General features: G+C 29.6%; 2 protein-coding genes across 3 annotated transcripts; both read left to right on the top strand.

The window, feature by feature from the left end:
- Positions 1–2,108: 2,108 nt before the first annotated feature.
- On the top strand, positions 2,109–3,459 carry LOC124925574 (probable methyltransferase At1g27930). The gene is made up of 2 exons (XM_047465612.1): positions 2,109–2,627; positions 2,816–3,459. The coding sequence occupies exons 1-2, from the start codon at positions 2,194–2,196 to the stop codon at positions 3,231–3,233; spliced, it is 852 nt and encodes a 283-aa protein (XP_047321568.1). The 5' UTR covers positions 2,109–2,193; the 3' UTR covers positions 3,234–3,459.
- A 17,338-nt stretch (positions 3,460–20,797) lies between these two features.
- Positions 20,798–22,510, top strand: LOC124923736. Of its 2 annotated transcripts, none has more exons than XM_047463698.1 (2): positions 20,798–21,896; positions 22,201–22,510. In XM_047463698.1, the coding sequence occupies exons 1-2, from the start codon at positions 20,833–20,835 to the stop codon at positions 22,214–22,216; spliced, it is 1,080 nt and encodes a 359-aa protein (XP_047319654.1). In that variant the 5' UTR covers positions 20,798–20,832; the 3' UTR covers positions 22,217–22,510. The 2 variants fall into 2 exon arrangements, with proteins under 2 accessions (XP_047319654.1, XP_047319655.1); XM_047463699.1 differs by having other exon boundaries at positions 22,189–22,510.
- Positions 22,511–23,022: the final 512 nt, after the last annotated feature.

The following is a 23,022-nucleotide window of genomic DNA, read 5'->3' as shown; positions in this document are numbered from 1 at the left end:
GCAAAAAATAATTGGATTCTGAAAAAATACAGTTCATTTTTTTTTACTTTTGTAAGTTTGGATACTGCTATTAAACAATATTTGAAAGAAGGTGCAAATAATACATCCTTAAGTTCAAAGTTCTCAAAAAGTTTCACTGTTCCTATTTTAGTTATGTTTCTACAAGTTCCATCTGCTAAGTACATTGTCTTAGGCAAATCAAGATTCTTAATATCAGTATAAAAACTTTTGTTGTTACATATATGGCATGATACTCCAGAATCAATTAACCATTTATTTTCTATGCCTATATGTTCATTCATGCTAAGGTTATAATCAAATATATTCAAATTAAATGAATTATGATAAGATGACTTACCTACAGAGGAAGTGGAGCCACTTCCTTTATTCTTAATCTCTCGCATATTTTTTAGAAACTGTTTATACATTCGATATTCCTCCATCGACATGTCTTCAACATCTTCTTTTTCAGCAGCTGAATTTACTGCAATTCATGTGTTCTTTCTCTTCACAGTTCCTTCTTTAGGTTGCTTCCACCATTGATGGTAGCCTATAAGCTTGCAACAACCTTCCTTGATATGTCCTTTTCCTCCACAGTGAAAACAATATGCATTTTTGTTCTTACTCTTTTCAATAAACTGATTTACAGTCTTTGAGTTTTCTTCTTTCATTATCATTGCTGACTCTTGGTAAGGCCTCTTCTGTTTTGATTTCTTCTCCACATTCTGTAGCATAGTTTATGATTTGTAAACGTCTGGCCAAGGATCTTGAAGTAGAATCTGATCCTTCACATACTCGTACCTCTCCTCTAGTCCCATTAGAAATTATAATAGTTTCAGTTCTTCGTCATCTTGAAGCATTTGTGTTTCAAGAAAACATCCATCACAATCATTTTTCATTCCTTGACATCTACATCTAGGAAGTGGTTTCAATTCCATCATCTCATCTTATAGAAGCCTTACCTTAGAGTGATATTCTTCAAGATCTAGATCGTATTCATAATCCATGCTCTTACAAAGCATCTACAATCCCCCATTGATCACCTTTATCAATTTCCTTTGGTTGCGGATAAGAGCCATCAATGAAACCTATCTTAATTTTGGCTTGTAATGCTAGTCTGACACTTAAACTCCATCCAAAGTAGGTTTCCCTACCAGTGAGAATCGCTGTAGTAATGTAGAGACCAGGATGATCTGCTGAATGAATGATAAGTGGATCATTGTTGTATTTTCTTTTTGCTGGCATGTGGTTGACGATCGGAATTGGTGTATCAACAGGAATCTGGACTGGATTTGTCAAAATCGGAATTGGAACAGCAGGGATTGACGAAAATAGCATCAGATTTTCGTTAGGGCTTGAGTTAGGGTTAGGGCTTACCGGTGGAGTTACGAAATTGGATGTCATGTCTTGAGTAACTTCGGATTGATCTTCTTTCTTCACTCAACTAGGCTCTGATACCATGAACAAATTCAATCTGAATTTGTTTACAAGAAGAACTATAAATGTAAGAATCAGCTGGAAGATATGAGAAGAGTGAAATGAGAAAATATGAACCGATAATATTTTATTTCTCTTATTAGTGTATTTATACTTATACAAAGTGGTGCCTGTACTTTCAGTTATTTAAAACTTCTAGCAGTTACTTAACTGCTCCTAACAACACTTCTTAGCAGTTAATTAATTACTCCTAACAACACTTCTAACAATTTTTAACAGTTAATTAACTGTTAATTAACTGTTCTTAACCACACTTATTTATACTTAACAATATTTATCAATTATTTTTTCAAAATCGTATTAATATATACTTAACAATATTTATTATATTAATACTTCTTGGACAAAGATTACCTATGTATTATAGTAATACTTCTTGGACAAACATTACCTATAAGCTAATAATATATACTTTTTAATATAGCCTATACTTGTTATTTGTTTTTTTATTAATTAATTTTATAATTAAAAATTATATATAATCGGATTATTGAGCTTAGGAAAAAAAAAAAAAAATAAAAAAAAAATTGATATCAAACGAGCTCTAAGAGTGACAGCAGAGTAGAGAGACTCACAGTACAGTAACAGTAACAGGTTTCTCCAAAAACACAAGACATTTTCATTGGCTGATTCATCCTCCTTCTTTATCTTCCTTCTTTATCTTCTCTTCTTCTTCTCCTCGTCCCATCACAGCAGATGATCAAAGCTGGTCGCCATGTCATCGTCGAGAAGCCTTGGTTCCTCGGCCTTCTTCTCGCCGGATTGATTGGTGGAGTCTTGGCCCTCTCACTTTTCCTCCACATCGCCGACAACCCCGTCTCTTGCAGCTTCACCGGCTTGGGCTTCCGCCCCCAATCCAAGCTGCAGCCCTCCCCCATCCAGCTCAAGGCCCTCCTTCACTATGCCACCTCTCCGGTTGTACCCCAACAATCATACGCTGAGATCAGCATCTCCTTGGCCATCCTACAGCGACGCTCTCCCTGCAATTTCCTAGTCTTCGGACTCGGCCACGACTCGCTCATGTGGGCTGCCTTCAATGCCGCCGGCACTACTCTATTCCTAGAGGAGGATCCCAAGTGGTTCCACACCGTCTTGCAAAGAGCACCTGACCTCCGAGCCCACACCGTCAGGTACCCGGTGATGCCTCCCTCTCCCCATAGGGAATTAATTAATTAGAACTCCCACCGCTATATATATGATATATTTTGTCAATTTAATTTGAGGCGAGATCCAGTTTCCTGCTTGCTTATTTTTGCCCTAGTTAGTTAGTAAGATCGATTTAGATATCGATGATAATTATGAATTTATGATTAATTAGGTATCGGACGAAGATGTCGGAGGCGGACGAGCTGTTCTCGTGGTACCGGTCGGAACCGGACTGTTCGACCTCCAAGTCCCAGCTGCGAGGAAACGACAAGTGCAAGCTGGCACTAACTGGGCTGCCGGATGAGTTCTACAACACGGAATGGGATCTAATAATGATAGACGCTCCGAGGGGATACTTCGCCGAGGCACCGGGAAGGATGGGAGCTATATACTCCGCGGCGGTGATGGCCAGGAACAGGAAGGGCTTGGGAGCGACCCACGTGTTCCTTCACGACGTGGATCGGAAGGTGGAGAAGATGTACGCCCAGGAATTCTTGTGTATGAAGTATTTGGTTAACGGGACCGGGAGGCTGTGGCACTTTCAGATTCCTCCGGCGTCAAACGCCACGTCGTCCGGGACCTTTTGCTGAGTGAACGAGCGAGTGAGTTCACTCACGGGTTCGGCCCCATCTTGATTGATTCTACACGACAATAGAGGCCGCCTTTGACGATTGACATTCATAGGCCCCAATTTGACCAGATGTGGGCTTATTTGTTTCTTTTAAATAATATTTTATTTCGGTTATTTAAATATTAAATACAAAAATAAAATAATTTAGTTTCTATTAAATAAAATTTTAATTTTATAATCAATCATTTTTAAAACAGTGTCTCATCAAACAAGGCCTTAAATAGTGTCTCATCATGATGGGTAATGATTTAAAATAAATAATATTTTAGTATTTTTAATAATAAATGTGATTGATAAAAGTAGGTGAAATGATGCAATTTATATGAAATTTTAAAAAAAATACATAAGGAACAAGGTCCAAGAGTTCCTAATATTCATAAAATGATAATATTTATGTAAAAAACAAATACAAAATAGTAATCTATATATATTATATGCTTAATTTTTAAAGTATTCGAATTGTTGGATCAAGAGTTGTGGTTAATTTGAATATATATGTGAGAAATAAATATTTGGGTCGAATTGTGGGTTGACTCGTCCATAAACTTAAAACGGTTAAAAATAAAATAAAAAATGCTATAGTTATGGTTCCAACTTGCAACCTAACAAAAAAAAATACAACTCTTTAATCAACTAAGCTAATAACACTTTATATTTTAAATTTAACACCAAATTTAATGAACGCGGGGCATTTTAAAAATATAAGTTCAATATTTTAACTAACTAATCTATATATATAATGATGCTTAATTTTTAAACTTTCCGGATTGTCGGGTCGAGAGCTGGAGAAATTTGATCAAATGTCCCTTAAAAGACGGTCATTCCCATAACTAACCTCAGTAATTCCAATTTTTATTTTTAACTTTTTTTAATTTTTTTTTACACTTTTACCCATACTAACTTTTTTTTTCAATATCTCCACTAACACTTTTTCAATCCCCTTTTTTACTTTAGATTTGATGGGAAGTTTGAAAGTAAGAACCGCCTTATGTTGTTGTCGGATCTGTTTTGTTTTCCTGCAGAATAATAATGGCTTGTTTTTGGTTAAATTTTACAACAGATAAATGTAATAAGCATTTTGCTTCTTAATTTATTGGCCCAATTACTATTTGGGACTCGAACTTTGATTTGAGTCATATGGGGCTCCAACTATCAAACTTATGGCCATTTAGGGCTTTTTTACTAACGTATGTCTATTCCGTTAATTTTATTTAACATTTCATTTTTTTTAATTTAGGCTATAGTTATTATTTTTAAAGAATACGTGTAAAAAAGAAAAAAAATTAGAAGCACCCTCTCTCTTTATCTTCTCTACTCTTCTCGCCCAAACCTATTCTCGGCCGATGTAACCTCTTCATTTTCTCCGTTAATAATTTGTGTAGTGACTTGCTTAATTCTGTCCGTCTTTGAAATCGCACAAGTTTTCCGATGCGAGGGAGGTTACCAGATCGCCAAAATAAGTAATTCATCTCTTAGTTCAAATCGAGTCGTCTTCTTCTTATTCAGCGAGAGAAAGATCGTCTTTGATCAGAAGGTGGAAGCTCCAAAGTTCGAATTCGAACATGATGTTATAATTTCTCAAATATCCTTCAAGAAGAAAACGAGGGAAATGAACTTTTTGAAATGAAAATAGACTATATAGAAGTTGGTCTCCATAACCACAAATTGATATGGATTCCTTCCAGTTTGAGATGAAAAATGATAAGAACAACGGTGTAGAAGTCACCGACGATTATCACGACAAGACAAAAGACGATGATAACGATATTGGATTTAGAGGATGTAACATATGGAAACAGAGCTTAAATGGAATCGGAGCAATTTGCTTGTTCGGAGTCGCTGCTGCAACCTTCTGCTTGATGACAAAGTTTTTATCTCATTTCTTACATTTCTATCTCATAATCATTCTTCAAATTCATAAAAGAAATGACTCAACATGGTTAGTCGGCGAGAAGAGGAGATGAAAAGAGGGGTGCATGTAAATTTATTTTTTTTACACCTGTATCATTTATAAAAAATGCCAACTGTCCAAAAAAAAAATCTGGAAAAAATGTCATGTCAAATAAAATAAACGGAACAGACGGACGTTAAGTAAAAAGCCTCAAATGGCCAAAAGTTTGATAGTTCAAGCCTCATATGATCAAAACGATTCAAGTTCGAGCCTCAAATGGTAATTGGGCCTAATTTATTATTGTTTCCCATCAATGGTTTTGGTGTTCACTTCAATTACAGAGCCTACATAGATTGATATTTTAAGAGAGATTTTATTTTTGTGTTTGATATAGAATTTTTATTATTACTATTATGATTCATATTTATGGTTTCATTTTTATCACTATAATCAAATAGTGATTTTTATTTGGATCATAATCTACATTATTTTTTAGGTTATTATGAGATTTTACAAACATAAGAGATATATAGATATTTTGGGGGTTAGGTATTAACTTTGTATGAACTCTCTTAATTATTGATAATCTATTAATTTAAACCTTAAACATTTAAATGGTAAACTTGTAGATGTTTAGACTTTAGACAAACATAATTATATAATATAAGGTTAGATCAATGAAAATGAACAAACTATTTTTAATGTTTCGTTTTGCGGTGAATGTGGATCGAACACTTGACCTTCAAATATTCAGTCTGACACTCACCTAACTGAGCTATCCACGCTTATTAATAAACTTATTAAATTAGTTTTAGATATTGCGTGGTACGCAATTGAATCCACGTCCCACGCCCCACCCACGCCCCACCCACGCCCAAGCCATGCCCAAGCCACACCCCACGCACCACTCCCACGCCCCACCCCCACGCTCCATCCACGCCAACCCCACGCCCAAGCCCACGCACTACCCCACGCCCCACGCACAACCCCCATGCCCCACCCCCACGATCCATGCCCCATTCATAAACCATTCAGATTAAATTATACCTCGGATCAAAGCATTTCAAACCAAAACAATTGAACTAACTAAGCATTTCAACCCTAAACCCTAACTAAAGCCTAAACCCTAAACTAAAATCCTAAAACCATAAAACATTCATACTCAACATGTAAAAACAGTAAAATCATACTGAGTAGTCGAACTAACCTCAATAATCGGGGTTCAACGTCCTCCTTAAAGTCTGCTACAGGGAGAACAATCCAAAGTCATTTTGTGTTACAGGGCTTAGCGTCGCGGGGGTAGTCGTATGGTTGGGGCTTGGGCTCGAGGGGGTAGTCGTCCGGCGATTGTTGGGGAGTCGGGTGGGGAGTCGGCGATCGTGAGGGAGGGGGAGAGCAACCGACGCGGGGAAAGAGAGGGGGAAAGAAAACGGACAGAATGGGGGAAAGGAAAGGGAAAGAAGAGGAAAAAAAAGTTAGTAAGGACTTGACATTTTAATAATATAAGTTTAATTTTTTAACTAACTAATATATATATATATATATGAGAAATGATTAGGTGAGGGAATTTGGTAAGGGAATGACTTGACATAATCTTATTCGCTGAAAAAATCAAATAATTTTTCTCTTTTTTCTCTTTCCTCCCACTTTTACATTTTCCAACCAATGAAGGTGATGCCAAGTCATTCCCTCACCAAATTCCCTCTCTCTATCACTCATCTCTCTCTCTATATATAGAGGAGTGATAGAGAGAGTGAATTTGGTGAGGGAATTTGGTGAGGGAATGACTTGGCATCACCTTCATTGGTTAGAAAATGTAAAAGTGGGAGGAAAGAGAGAAAAGAGAGAAATTATTTGATTTGTTCAGCGAATAAGATTATGCCAAGTCATTCCCTCACCAAATTCCCTCACTTAATCATTTCTCCTATATATATATATATAATGATGCTTAATTTTTAAAGTGTCCGAATTGCCGGGTCGAGAGCTGTGGTTAATTTGGATATATATGTGAGAGTAATGGATACTTGGGTCGGATTATGGGTTGACCCGCCCATAAACTTAAAACGGTTAAAAATAAAATTAAAAATATTATAGGTATGGTTCGAATTTGCAACCTAACAAAAGAAGTATAACTATTTAACTAATTAGGCTAATAACACTTTATATTTTAAATTCAACACCAAATTTGATAAACGCAAGATATTTTAACAATATAAGTTCAACTTTTAAACTAACTAATATATATATATATATAATGATGCTTAATTTTTAAAGTGTCCGGATAAACCCATAAATATTTTTACCGTAATAAGTTCAACTTTTTAACTAACTAATCTATATATATAATGATGCTTAATTTTTAAAATGTACGTATTATCAGGTCGAGAGTTGTGGTTAATTTGGATATATATGTGAGAGTAAATTGATAATTAGGTCGGATTGTGGGTTAACCCGCCCATAAACATTTTTACCGTAATAAGTTCAACTTTTTAACTAACTAATATATATATATATATAATGATGCTTAATTTTTAAAGTGTCCGGATTGTCGGGTCAAGAGTTGTGGTTAATTTGAATATATATGTGAGAGTAAATAGATATTTGAGTCGGATTGTGGGTTGACCCGCCCATAAATATTTTTACCGTTATAAGTTCAACTTTTTAACTAACTAATCTATATATATATATATAAATATATTGATGCCTAATTTTTAAAGTGTCCGGATTACCGGGTTGAGAGTTGTCGTAAACTTTGATATATATAAGAGAGTAATAGATATTTGGGTCGGATTGTGGGTTGACCCGCCCATAAACATTTTTACTGTAATAAGTTCAACTTTTTAACCAACTAATCTATGTATATATATAATGATGTTTAATTTTTAAAGTGTTTGGATTGTCGGGTCGAGAGTTGTGGTTAATTTGAATATATATGTGAGAGTAAATGAATATTTAGGTCGGATTGTGAGTTGACCCGCCTATAAACATTTTTACCGTAATAAGTTCAAGTTTTTAACTAACTAATATATATATATATATATATATATATATTAATGCTTAATTTTTAAAGTGTCCGGATTGCCGAGTCGAGAGTTGTCGTTAACTTGAATATATATGTGAGAGTAAATAGATATTTGGGTCGGATTGTGGGTTGACCCGCCCATAAACATTTTTACTGTAATAAGTTCAACTTTTTAACTAAGTAATCTATATATATATATATAATGATGCTTAATTTTTAAAATGTCCGTATTGCCGTGTCGAGAGTTGTGGTTAATTTGGATATATATGTGAGAGTAAATGAATATTTGGGTTGTATTGTGGGTTGACTCGCCCATAAATATTTTTACCGTAATATTTTTATTACAGTTTTTTATATTATTACTCGTGCAAATGTACGGAATACATGTTAGTTTATAATAGTAATTCTTCTTTGTTCATTCTTATATCTTTCTATGCCAATATCACTTGAAAGTGAGTTATTTTAGAGTTTTTTTTTTATTAAGATTCTACTTTTTTGGTTAAAAATAAATCTTATTTGATAAAAAAAGTTATTTAAAATTTTAATTAATTTAAATTTTAAAATATTTTATTATATTTAAAATTTAAATTTAATTAAATAAAAATAATTTAATTGATAAAATGAATAATTTAATAGTTAAAGTATAATAATGAAATTGATTTTTATTTCTTTTAAAAACAAGATAAAATCTAACCAAATTCATATCAAACAAACTTTAAACATTCTAATTATTAAAAAAAAATATTTAGATAAATTTAGTTCATCTAAACGCATAAATTATAAAAGATAGTATAGAAATATGTGTTAGAATATAAAATAATATATATATAAAATATTATCACAATATTTTAATTTTGATACTATTACTATTAAATTAGTTATATATATATATATATATATATATATATATTTATTTATTGATTATAAAATGCATAACTTATGTAACCACGATAACAATTCAATATAATTTTTCTTTCTTCATTCTAACATGGTATTAAAGTTTTATTATCGTTCTTGAGTCAATCAAGTAATAGTGTTTCGCTGATTTTATCAATGATTACCTTAGTCATTGTTGAAGGACTCTAATAATTTATTCTTATATTTTTAATAATGCATTTTCTTTTTAGATATGTATGTTGATTTGGTTGAATTAGATGATTTAGAAGAAGTTTGGTTTTATTATTATTCCTAGATGAGAAGAAATCGGAAGTGAGTTTCTGAAACTTTGTTTGATTGATCTTGATTTTGGTTGTTGTTGTTGAGAATATGGAATTGAATTTGGTTTAGTTTTCCATGTGTTTGTGAAGCTTAGTTTGATTAGTGTTGGTTTTGGTTGTTGTTGAGAATAGGGAGTTGAAATTGGTTTGGTTTTTTCATGTGTTTGTGAAGTTTGGTTTGATTATCTTTGTTTTGGTTATTGTTGTCGAGAATAGGGTCTTGCATTTGGTTTGATTTGATTTTTCCCTATGTTTGTGAAACATGGTTTAATGAGTTTAGTTTGGTTGTTGTGGGTTGTTGATTTTGGTTGGTCTGAATCGAAGAATAGTTATTTTTCTAAGTGGATGATCAATGAATTGGGTAGAAGGGAGAATAGAAAAAATAGAAGAAGATTAAGAATGATGAATATTTTTTGTTGTCCTGTTGCTGTTGCTGCCTATGTTGCTTCAGTTGATAGATGTGAAGACGAAGAACTTATAGAAACTAGCTCTTGTATTGGTTGCAACCTAGGCAATAGGCAGATGGAGAAAAGAAGAGTTAAAAATAGGATATGAGTTTTTCCCCTTACTTATATACAAAAGAGCACACTCGACTTTGCACTCTCGTTTTTTAATTGAAACTATCAATGATTATTATTGTTGCATCGTGAGTTTGAGAGGATGTTAGAATATAAAATTATATATTTGTAAGATATTATTATAATATTATAAATAGAGATAATATTAATAATATATTATATTATATTAGTTTCTTAATATTATATGTTTATATACATAACATATGTAACCACAATAACAATTTAATATAATTTTTCTCTTTTTCGTCTAACTATATATACTATTAAAACATGTCTCATTTAAGTTGTGTTTAATAACTTCACTTTATATTAAGGACTTATTTAAAATAAATAAGTTTGATAACATATATTTATAATTACTTATTATTATAGACTTAAGTTACACTTAAAAATAATAAGCTCAAATATAAAGCTTATTTTAAAAGAGGGAAAAAGATTAACGAGATTATAGAATCAAATAAAAATAGGATTATATCTAAATTAATTATAAAATAAAAAATAAGAAATATATATATATTTATATATATATATATATAATTTATATATATATATATATATATATATATATATATTATCTCTTATATTTATTTATATATATAAATATAAAATCGTATTATTTTTCCAATTTTTTCTTGTTAGTAAACAAACGTTCTTCTTCTGGATAAATATATATTTTTATTATTTCTTATATACATATATTAGTTAGTCTCTTTTATTTTATTTTATTTTATTTTATTTATATATATATATATATAACAAATTATAATTTAATATATAATAGTTAATAGTTAATAAAATATAATATTTATTATAATTCTTTTTTATTTAATATATTAAATTATATACTTTAATATATTATATTAAGTTTATTAACTAGTATGAGGAATATATAAGGGTATAATAGTATAGATTTATTTGTTCAGATATTAATTTTAGATAATACTTAAATTTCAAATGTTTATGCTTGTTAATTTAATTTTTTATTCTTAATATTTAAGTTATTAAGTATTTAAAATTCAATATTCCTACTTAAAACTTAAGTACTTAATTTACATTTTTACAATAAAAAAATTAAATCAACAAACAAAAACATCTTATTTTTAAATATTTAATATTTTAATTAATTTAATAATATCTAAAATTAATATCTGAAAAAATATATAAAAATTATTATATTCTTATATACTAATTATATATAAACTCAATATTATATTAAAGTATAAATTTAATTTATTAAATAAAAATTATTAAAATAAATATTAATATATTTTTAAATGTAATATTAAATTATAATAAGTTAAAATAATATATATATATATATATATATATGAGGAGTTATAGGGAGAGGGAGGGAATGGCGGAGGGAATGATGTGTCACTACATCTGGTTAGAAAAAAAAATAAAAGGTGAGGAGAGAGAAAAAAGAGAAATTTTGTTTTTTTTTTTGCCAATAAAATTGCGCCACATCATTCTCCCCATTCTCTCTCTCAAATTCCCTCCCCCAATCATTTATATATATATATATATAACACTATTTTTTTTAAGTAATATTTACTATTTAACTTTTTTCCACTTTAAAATAAACTATATATTTGAGTTTATTATTTTTAACGTATTTTCATTTTAAGTGTATAAAAATAAGTGATTATAAATATCTGTTATTAAATATACTTACTTTAAATAAGTAATTAATATATTAAATGAACCAATTTTTAATAGTATATAAGTGTATATAATATTTTTAATAGTTCATACTTTAAATAAACTAGTTGTATAACGATACATTTATGATTTAACTAAGGATGTTAATGGACAGTTTGGTTCGAAAAATCACAATATCATCCCGTCCTGAATTTACTAGCCCCTTCTCAAAGAAGATTTTAAATATAAATCATTCCTTCCCAATGGGAAAGTGCATCAAAATTAAAAAATAATTTAAATTTAAAATATAAATAATAAAATAATTCATATAATTAATATATAAATTATCAAAAATATCAATAATTAAATTCTAATCATTATATTAAATAAATAAGATAAATAAGAGAAGATAAAAAAAAAAATAATGAAAAAAAAGTAGAGAAATGATAAAAATAATTGAAAAAAAATCATTTCTCTCTCCTCTCAGAACTAAACAATTTTCTAAACAATGATAAGGTGATGTGATGTTAATCTAAATCCCTCATTTCCCAATTCCCCAATTCCTTCCCTATTGTTGGTTGTCACTCCTAAAAAATAATTATTACACTAAATAAATATTTATTTATTATTAAATATTTATTAATTATTTTAAATAATTATTATTAAAAAAGTAATTAGACATATAAATAATATTCCCACCCAAAACTCAGGTCAACATATTTTGAGTTTTCCAATCTATCCCGATTCCTCGTTAAAACAGGAAAACCCGTACCAAATGGTTCGGTTCAGATCGATAAATGCGTGACAGTTTTAAATTGTCATCATTTGTTTGACAAACAACTTTTAGGTTGGTTATTAGGTTGTTGTTATATTTATACCTTAGGGCTTGTATAAATTTAGATTTTGGTTATATATATATATATTTAAATTAGTTACATAATTATTTATTTATAAATGTCACTTAAATAATAAGTTAACTACACTTAAAATTGTTAAATCAAAATAAATAACATAAAATTATAAAATTTAAAAGGAGATGTTCATACTCTCAATTGACCAAGGAACCTCAATTTAAAAAATTCTAACATAATATAATTGGAATGTAAGAAAAATAAAAAATTTAAATGAAAGATTATTTGAAAACAATACGACATAATCCACCTCATACATCCTCTTAGATTTGGATTATCTATATTTATAAAATATTTATTTTTTAACTGTTATATTAAATATAATTTGTTAATATATTATATGTATATATATAAATAAATATAAATGTTAGATATTGATTATATATAAATAAATGTGACTAAAAAGATGATAATATATATATAATATATATATATGAAAAATGATTGGAAGAGGGATTTGAAAGAGAGAATGATATGGCCCAATTATTAAAAAAACTAACAAAATTTCTCTCTTTTCTCTCTCTTCTCACTTTTTATCATTTTTCCAATCAAGGTGGCCGAAAGGTAGAATTAATAAATAAATAAAAATATAATAATAATTAAGACACGCTTCACAGGTAGAATATTTTCTCTCCTCTTATTAATTAATTTCTCTCTTCTTTATTAAATAATTTCTCTCTCTCTATTTCTACAAATTAATTTATTACATTTATCCTTATTCTCATGATTATTATTTTACTCATTTCTTTGATATTTATTATCTCTCATTTAACATATAAAATAACTCAACAATTTACAACAAACTCTCACATTAAATATTTTAATAATATGTTTAAATAAAATATAAATCTTAAACCCTAAACAGTTTAAGATTTAGGGTTTAGAATTTAGTGTTTAAATTAATTAATTAAGATGAGAGAGATAAATTAATTAATCAGTGAGAGAGAAAGAGAGATAATTTTTTTTAGGCCATTCGCTTAACCATTATAGATATGTATCATTTTTCATATATATATTATATATATATATACTTCTTTTTATTTATTTTATAATTAGTTTAACCATATTTTTATTTTAAGATATTTAAAAATAATCTTTTAAAAATAATCAGATTAAATATTATAAAAAAATTGTTTTACTTGGAGAAAAATATGGTAAAATAATACGACTTTATATATAGTACTAATTATCTCTGTTTTATATTTTATAATGTTTGAAAACAATATTTTTTAAAATAATTAGATTAATAATTAAAATAAAAAAATTGAAAAAATAATAAGACTTTATGTATATAATATTAATTCTCTTCATTTATAAATTTTCATAAAAACGAATAAGAAGAATAAAAGTTATACTTTTAATGAGAAAAAAATATAAAATAATAAGACTTTATATATTTATATAACAGTAATTTTATTAAATTTATAAGGATAAAATGATTTTTTTTTAATATTTTTTAAGCTAATATTTAGCTTTTTTTTTCACTTTTAAAATAAATTTTATATTTGAACTTATTATTTTTAACATGTTTTCACTCTTAAAATAAATTTTATATTTAAACTTATTATTTTTAACATGTTTTCACTCTTCATTTATAGAAATAAGTGATTATAAATATGTGTTATTAAACATATTTATTTTAAATAAATTTTTAATATATTAAATTAAATGATAAGTAAATTATCAAACACGGATTAAATGAACAAAATTTTAATAGTACGTAGGTGTATAGATAAGGTTTTGGATTTAGCCGGAGAGAGAGTTGAGAGAGAAATAATTTGAGGATTAAGGTTTGTGATTGAATTTATATTAAATTTTTTTTTTTATTTTTCTCTCTCCTACTATATGACCAAATTTAAGGCTCCTTTCGAAGAGTTTTGTCTTCTAATTTTTTTCGCTGAAAAGACTGTCGTTACACTTATTTGTTATATTTAAAACTTTGTACTAGACTACTAATTAACATCGAAATATTTTCCATGTCATTTAGTCATTTTATTTATTTAATATAAGTATTTGACATATCATCAACAAATATACAACTTTTCTGTTTTTCAAACATTATCTTCCCTCCAACACCCATTTGCCATTTTCTGGTTATTTTTTCTTTGTTTATGATCAAATTGGAGAAATTTTGTTTCATTTTCCTTCCAAGCATATATCAAGACGATCAAGTAATTATTTTCTAAAAAACCCAGGCGCAAGAGAAACTGTTCTTCTTCTTGATTATAAGAGCTTCCAGATTTCTCTTCAACGACTAATTTTCAGTAGTCGTAGCTCTGTACCATGTCGTGTATAAAAACCTGTTGACAGATCAGTGTGGTTAATTCAAGGAATTGGGGAATAGTATTATTATTTGAGTTTTCAAATGATTCAATTTATTTTTCTTGAGATTGTTAATTTGAGATCTATATTGAAGGAGGAAATAAGGTATGGAAGAAGAACGACAGCAAGAAGACAGAAAAGAAGTGGGAAGGCTATGAAGAGTAAGGAAAACAAATTATTTTGTTCAGAATTCGTTGCTTGAGTTTGTGAAAGCACAGTAATAGTTTGCCATTGGGACTTTGCATGCAATAAAAACTCATTATTAGTATTATTAATCTGATTCTCATTATCAACTAGCATCATCAAACTCCCATTGATGTTGTTTATCATCATCTTATTATTATTATAATCAACATGAGAATCTTGAATATGCTAGAGAGAAGAAATCTTGTATAAAATTTGTATTACCACCTTCAACAATATAATTCACAACACTTGTTGTTTTATATATAATCAGTAACTAAGAATAGACTAGAAGATTGAAATGAATATAATTTTATATAGTTGGCATTGTCTATCTCTTTCTAACTAGTTCACTTCTATACATTTGTCTGCTACCCATATCATTCAAAAGAGCTGATTTCAGAAGAGGTCGTTCCTAAAACAGATACATATATATTAGGGTTTATTTGTGAATGATCGTGATTTAAACGCACCACACCCAATCAAGAAGACTTTCCCTCCATTAATATTTGTAGTGAAGTTTGTAATAAGTTGTAAGAGGAATATACATCAGTCTTTGTAGAAGAAAGAATATACAACAGGTTTTCCATAAGAGCTTGAGGCTTAGAATAAAGAAGAAAAATAGAGTCGGTAAGAGTTACTATTTCTCATACTTCTATTTGTTAGGAAAGAGTTACTTAATCGTTCATGATGATGTTTGGAAGGAGGAAAAAAATCCAAAAGCTGGCAAAGGATGCCGGGAAGATAATGGTGATAAGAAGATAAAGATAATGATGATAAGAAGATAGGAAAGAAATTGTTAATTAATGAATTAGTATTAGTTGATAATAGATAAAATAATTATATTAAATAAATAAATAAATGACATTGACAAATATTTAACGGGTTAGTTGGGAGTTCTAAATATAACAAAATAGTATAATCGAAGGACAAAAAATTATGAGAGTTCTAAATTTGACAAAACTCTTAAGTCTTAAATTTGTCATTTATCCCTTTCATTATCTACCCAACTTTTATTCACTTTTTTTTAATATTCATACATTTTCATCCACTTTTTCAAAATACTCACATTCTCTTACTAAACCTATTAACTAACGTAATAATTATATATTTCTCCTACTAAACTTAATAATAACTTAATTTATAAATATAATATATTAAATTTTATTTTAATTATTTAATAAAACATTATTAATTTTAATTATATATATATATATATTAGGTTTATAAAATTAAATTATTATTATTATGTTTAGTGAGAGGAATATATAATTAGTGAGTTAGTTAATAATAAAATGATTATATTGGAAAATTAAATGAGAAGGTGGCTTGTTTTTTTTGTGCCGTTATCATTTCTCTTTAATATAAAAGATTGTGGGCGTAACGTCCCTTATTAGGCCATTAAGGCATTCCTCAATCTTCTCAAGTTAATCTCTCTCTCTCCACAAAATCTACTACCCTTGTTTCCTTTCATTCATTTTCTATCCGCCTGCAAAAGCAAGCAAGCATGCTATTAAAGAAAGAGCAAAATCAATGGATTTAGAGAGTTAGTATCTGGAATTATGCTTCTACTCAAACTTCATTTTCAAAAATATATTTTATAAATCTGGAATTATAATTATTATTTTTTATTTTATAACTCAGTTAGATATGTATGCATCTACTACTAACTCCCTTTCTTTCGGTATATAACTCAGTTAGATATGGAATTTAGAGGTTTTGTTTCACATTCATTTTTTCTTATTTTAGGGGAATCAATTTCAAATTAACCTTGTTTGACATTTAATTTTCCAAATTAGGCTGCTTTGTTTATTCATTCTCAAAATAACTTATTCTACTATTTAAACTCAGTTTTTATATATTTTTTTTATTATATTTAAACTTATTATTAAATATATATATTAAAATTATTATTTTTATTAAAATATTAAAATTATTATTTTTATAAATTAGATTATTTATATTTTGATGTATATATTTATATTATTATTATTATTTATATTTTGATATATATTTTAAATTATTATTTTTATAAATTTTATAATTATAATTTTAATATATATATATATATTTAAATTTTAATTATTATTTATATAATATAATATAATATAATTACTTTATCATCCTCATAAATAATTAATAAATACTAATATATTTAAAATATTTTAACCATAACCATATATAATAATTTAATAATTTATAAAAATAATTACTATCATTCTTCTCTAAATTATTCTCTAAATTATTGATAATTTTACTCAATACATCTTTGACTGTTTTTTTATAATCTTTTTGGCTATTTCTTGAGCTATTCATCTCAATTTCAATACACTGAGTTTTTACTTTATTAATTTTTTTTTTCAAAATTTTATTAAGAATAAAATTATCATATTTCTCTCAATCATATGTTATTTAGAAGGTACAATATTGATTTTTTTAAGCATATCTCAAATTCGTTAATACTATATTTTAGGTTAAGTTTGTTAGTTTATAAACATTTTAGACTTATGATTTTTTTTATTGTTTCTCAAATATATAATTTCATTATTTTTCACTTTATTTGGCAATATTTTGAACGATTGTGTTTTTTTTATAAACTTTTTAAAATAAAAATGAAATGTTATATAAAATAATAAGTAAAAGTAAATATATATTAAAATATAAATAATCAAATTTATAAAAATAATAATTTAAATTATTGATTTAAATATATATATTAAAATATAAATAATCAAACTTATAATAATAATTTAAATATTTTAAAAAAATAATAAGTTATATATATATATATATATATATATATAAATAAAAATAATAAATTTAAATATAAAAAAATAAAAAATAAAATAAAAGTAAAAAATTGAATTTTTGAATAATAAAATAAGTTAGTTTGAAAATAAATGAACAATTAATGTGGGGAAATTGGACTAAATGACCCTAAAGATAGGGTCATTTGCGTCCGTGGTCACTCATAATAAAATTTGATCTGGTGACCACTTTATTTTTTTTTTGACAAAATTACCCTTTTCGCATAACGCGAAGGGAAACAGTATTGATATATATACTCAAATTTTTTCATTTCTCTCATTTTGTTTCTCTCTCAAGGTGTCCTCTCTCTCATTTTGTCAGCGGCGGCGTAAACTCCGGCGACGGCGACTACTATAACCTAAATCTACAAAGATAAGAAACCTCATCCCCTGAATCTATGTTTATATAACAAATTTATGTTCTTATTTGTATTTCTTCATTCGAAACCCTAACCCTAACCCAAATGGTTTTATTTTCATGTTTCCAGTATCTTTATCTAAAAACCCTAAATGAATTTATGTTCTTATTGTCTATTATCTTCATTTCAAACGATTTATGTTCTTTTTAATGAAACCCTAACCCTAAATTAATTAAATTTGTTAATATTGGTTCATATTTGTTCATATTTGTTAATATTGGTTCATACTGGTTCATATTCGTTCATATTGGTTCATTTTTTGTTCATCTTATTGTTCTTATGTCGATGATGATATTTGCAGATCATATGGGTTCCGTTTCACGAAAGACTTCTCGTTACGCGAAGGGCTTCTCGTTACGCGAAGAGCTTCTCGTTTCGCGAAGGGCTTCCCTTTATGCATTCATAGAGTATGTGCACACAAGAGGCATGAAAGGTCTGTCTGTAATTTGTATAGATCGATGTTATATTTTATATGTGTGTGTTTATTTCTTTTCCTGATTCCTAGCCCTACATGTGTTTCCTATAGCTGCATATAAACAAGCTAATGGAATAAAGATTGATAATAGAAGAGTGTTTGTCGATGTTGAACGAGGTAGAACAGTTCCAAACTGGAAACCTCGTCGACTTGGTAGGGGTCTAGGAACAACCAGGATTGGAGGTGAAGATGTAAATAAAAAACAATTGGGGAGGTAATTGATTAGGATGCCTTTTACTTTCACAAGCCTCTTTAGAAACTCTATGTGATTTTTTTCTTTATATGTTACCTTCTCAATGTATTTGCTGAACAACTTGAGTTAAATTTTGAAGAGGAAAGAATGCAATGATGGTTGTATATCTAATAGAGCTTGCATCCACTACCTATAACAAGTAGACAATATGAGATCTTTTAATCTGCATAATTTTTATAATTTTCTTCACTTTCATTTCCCATCATGTGTAGGGAAAAATCCCGTGAAAAGGGAAGAGATAGAGAGGGTGATAGGGAGAAATCTCGTGAGCGATCTTATGAGAAGCCAACGGATCGTGATGAACCGGAGGATGAAGTGGAGGGATTGTATGAACATGAATGTCGTCAACGACACCATATCCTCCATTTTTTGTTTTTTTATAGCTATATATATGATAACCCTCTAGTCTAGTTTGAAACTTCTTGGTGAGTATGAATGATAAAAACATTCCATTTTAGTGAGTTTTATCTTAAATTTCTATCCCAAATTATAAATAACAAAAATATGTTTATCATTTAATTTCTTTAGGTGACATGATGAAAGTACAATATTACATTAATAATTAGAAAAGTTTCATATATATCTGATTATAAAAATAAAACAGACAAAAGAAATGAAGCTTCCTTTTAATTAGAGTATCTAAGGAAATGAAGCTTATTTTAATTTCCATTAGAATTAGGTTTAATAATGCAAATTGAATTAAAGTCCCTTAATATGAAGGGAAGTTTATCCAAGTCCAATCTCAATTTCTCTATGTCTCCCCCTATCAAAATGCAATTCTACAAACAAACCATTTAACATATAATTATAGAACACCTAAATGAAAACAACTCAATTGTATTGACTATTGAGAAAACTCTTCATCCATAACGTCGGCACTTAGCCGGTTTTCGTCTTGCTGTAAATACTTCTTCTCTGAATTTCGACCCATTTCTTTCAATATCTTCGCCCAAGATTAGATTCGTGAAGCCCTTCGCGTAACGAGAAGCCCTTCGCGTAACGAGAAGCCCTTCGCGTAACGAGAAGCCCTTCGTGAAACGGAACCCATATGATCTGCAAATATCATCATCGACATAAGAACAATAAGATGAACAAAAAATGAACCAATATGAACCAGTATGAACCAATATTAACAAATATGAACAAATATGAACAAATATGAACAAATATGAACCAATATGAACAGATTTAATTGATTTAGGGTTAGGGTTTCATTAAAAAGAACATAAATCGTTTAAAATGAAGATAATAGACAATAAGAACATAAATTGATTTAGGGTTTTCAGATGGAGATATTAGAAACATGAACATAAATCGATTTGGGTTAGGGTTAGGGTTTGAAATTAAGATATGGAAATAAGAGCATAAATTTGTATTATAAACATCGATTCAGGGTTAAGGTTTCTTATCTTTGTAGATTCAAAGCATAGCCGAAGTCGCTGTCGCCGAAGTTTCGCCGCCGCCGCCGTTTCGCCGCCGCCGTTTCGCCGCCGCCGACGAACAAGAACAGAGAGAGAAGAGAGAGAAGAGAGAGAAACGAAATGAAGAAAATGAAAAAATTTGAGTATATATATTCACACTGTTTCACTTCGCGTTTCGCGAAGTTCCTTTGCGTTACGCGAAAAGGGTAATTTCGTCTAAAAAAAAATAAAGTGGTCACCAGATCAATTTTATTATTGGGTGACCACGGAGGCAAATAACCCCATTTTTAGGGTCATTTCGTCCAATTTCCATTAATGTGAAAGAAGATAAAATGTTAGTTTTATTTTGGGAATTGATTCATTTCTACTCCTCCTATACCTACTAGGCTACTACTACTGACCATTGCTAATACGGCTAATGAATATCCGATTACAATTTTATGCATTTCAGTTCTCGCTACATACTCCTCAAATGACACATGCATCATCTTCTATCCCCAGATTTTGCACTCTTCATCACAATGTAGCAGTAAAAGAGCCTCTTCCTCCTCCTACAAAGATGTATGGCTTCATCCGAGTGTTATGGACTTGTGCGTCGCCCTCTATTTCTTGCAATGCTCCTCTAGTCTCATCGTCGTCAGCAGCAGCAGCAGCAGCTATCAAGTTGGCCAAGTGCTGCCTCATCAACCCTCCACCACAACGTTCTGAGGAATGGTTCGCCCTCCGCAGGGACAAGCTAACCACAAGCACGTTCAGCACAGTTCTAGGGTTTTGGAAGGGCAAACGTAGATATGAGCTCTGGCAAGAGAAAGTATTTGATTCACAAGTCCAAGGACCAATGGATATTGATGATGATGCTTCAAAAAGAACAAGGTGTGCTATAGAATGGGGCATTAAAAATGAAGCAGCAGCAGTACAACGCTACAAGGGCATAACTGGGCGTGTTGGAAGCAGGGATGACGTTGGGTCATTGGGATTTGTCATCCACTCATCTGAGAAGGGGCTTGACTGGCTTGGTGCCTCACCAGATGGGCTCCTGGGATGCGATGGCATTCTTGAAGTGAAATGTCCCTATAATAAAGGGAAGCCTGAGACTGGTCTTCCATGGAGCAGTATGCCCTTCTACTACATGCCACAAGTACAAGGCCAAATGGAGATAATGGACAGAAATTGGACTGATCTGTATTGTTGGACACCTAATGGGAGCACTATATTTAGGGTGAGTAGAGATAGAGATTACTGGAAGCTGATGCTGGGGATTTTGAGAGAGTTTTGGTGGGAGAATGTGGTTCCAGCAAGAGAAGCTTTGCTGCTGCTGACAACTGGGGAAGATGCTGCTGCTGCTGCTGCTGCTGTAACCTCTTCCTATCAACCAACTTCAACGCACACACAGACTGCACTTGTATTATCAAGGAGTATTCAGATGGCAAAAGAGGCTAAATTATTGTGTAGAGAAATTGCTGGACATATTGAATTTTACAGGTGATGCAACTTCTTGATAGTGAAAATGAAGGGGAGAGACAACAGAGATGGCAGATGAGATGACACTTTCAAATTATGTTTAGAGATCACAAATATTTTACCAACCCCATCCTCCAATATGAATGTATGAAGAAGATAAGAGTGTTTACAAACAAAACAAAATCTGACGACTTGAGAGTCAAACATGAATGAAATAAATGAAAATTTCAATTGGTGTATAATCTTTGTAGTAGTTGAATAGTTGAATCTCATCTGCTATTATTGTGAGGAGGATAATCTTCTGAATTTTCAGGTAGCTTTTCAGCAAACAGTACCAGTAGCTTGCAAAGACTGCAGTTGCTTGTAGAAAATAGCACATGCTTTTTGGGAAATAACACAACATCAGCAACAACAAGAGTGGCTATTAAAAAGGTGAATATCATGTGACTGATAAGCAAGCAAGCAAGCAAGCCAGCCAGCCTGTATCAGTCAGTCAGACCATTATTGGGGTCATTCAACCTCCTGGAAAAATCAATGTATAGTTGTTATAAATATGATAGGCTGAATAAAAATCTGGTCCTAGCGTATGAAGCATTTTCTAATCTATTCAGAATACCCTACTCCCCAATGTTTTGGAATCCTAGCTACGATCTGCATTTAAAGGTATAATTCTCTTATATTCTTCTCCTCTGCAAGACTAACTAACGGTGTTAGTTAATCATAACATAGTTGCTAATTATAAGTATCCATAACTCCTTTGATCCATCACCATCCCTCTTTTACGCCAGCTGCATGCCTCTACAAAGTGGACATGATTCAGATCGCCCACTCCTGTTTTCATCCATTCATTCAGTCCCATCATGCATGCATGCTAATATTAATACCAGCCTTACCCTTATTTGTCAAATTAGATATTATCAACTTAATTACTCTTTAATTGGCAAACTTTAAATGATAAGAGCTTAAGTGCATGCAGTTGTTAAAATATAGAAACACCCAAACATATATGTATATGTGATGTATGTAGAGATTGAGCAATTAGAGAAGAGATGAAGATGCGGCTAGCTATCTTAGTCCAAGTGTAACATGACATGGGGAATGGAATTTCAGTAACCATACTAAAAGGAGCTAACATGAAGAGCATGGT

The sequence above is a fragment of the Impatiens glandulifera genome, chromosome 2, assembly GCF_907164915.1.
Source record: "Impatiens glandulifera chromosome 2, dImpGla2.1, whole genome shotgun sequence".
Lineage (NCBI taxonomy): Eukaryota > Viridiplantae > Streptophyta > Magnoliopsida > Ericales > Balsaminaceae > Impatiens > Impatiens glandulifera.
This window is presented reverse-complemented; position numbering and strand designations above follow the sequence as displayed.

What these genes read in the sequence shown, in the direction of transcription:
- LOC124925574 (XM_047465612.1), top strand. Translation starts at nt 2,194, where the DNA reads ATGATCAAAGCTGGTCGCCATGTCATCGTCGAGAAGCCTTGGTTCCTC. An exon ending in CTCCGAGCCCACACCGTCAG is followed by an intron (nt 2,628 to 2,815) that starts GTACCCGGTGAT and finishes ATGATTAATTAG; the next exon opens with GTATCGGACGAAGATGTCGG.
- LOC124923736 (XM_047463698.1), top strand. Translation starts at nt 20,833, where the DNA reads ATGAATATCCGATTACAATTTTATGCATTTCAGTTCTCGCTACATACT.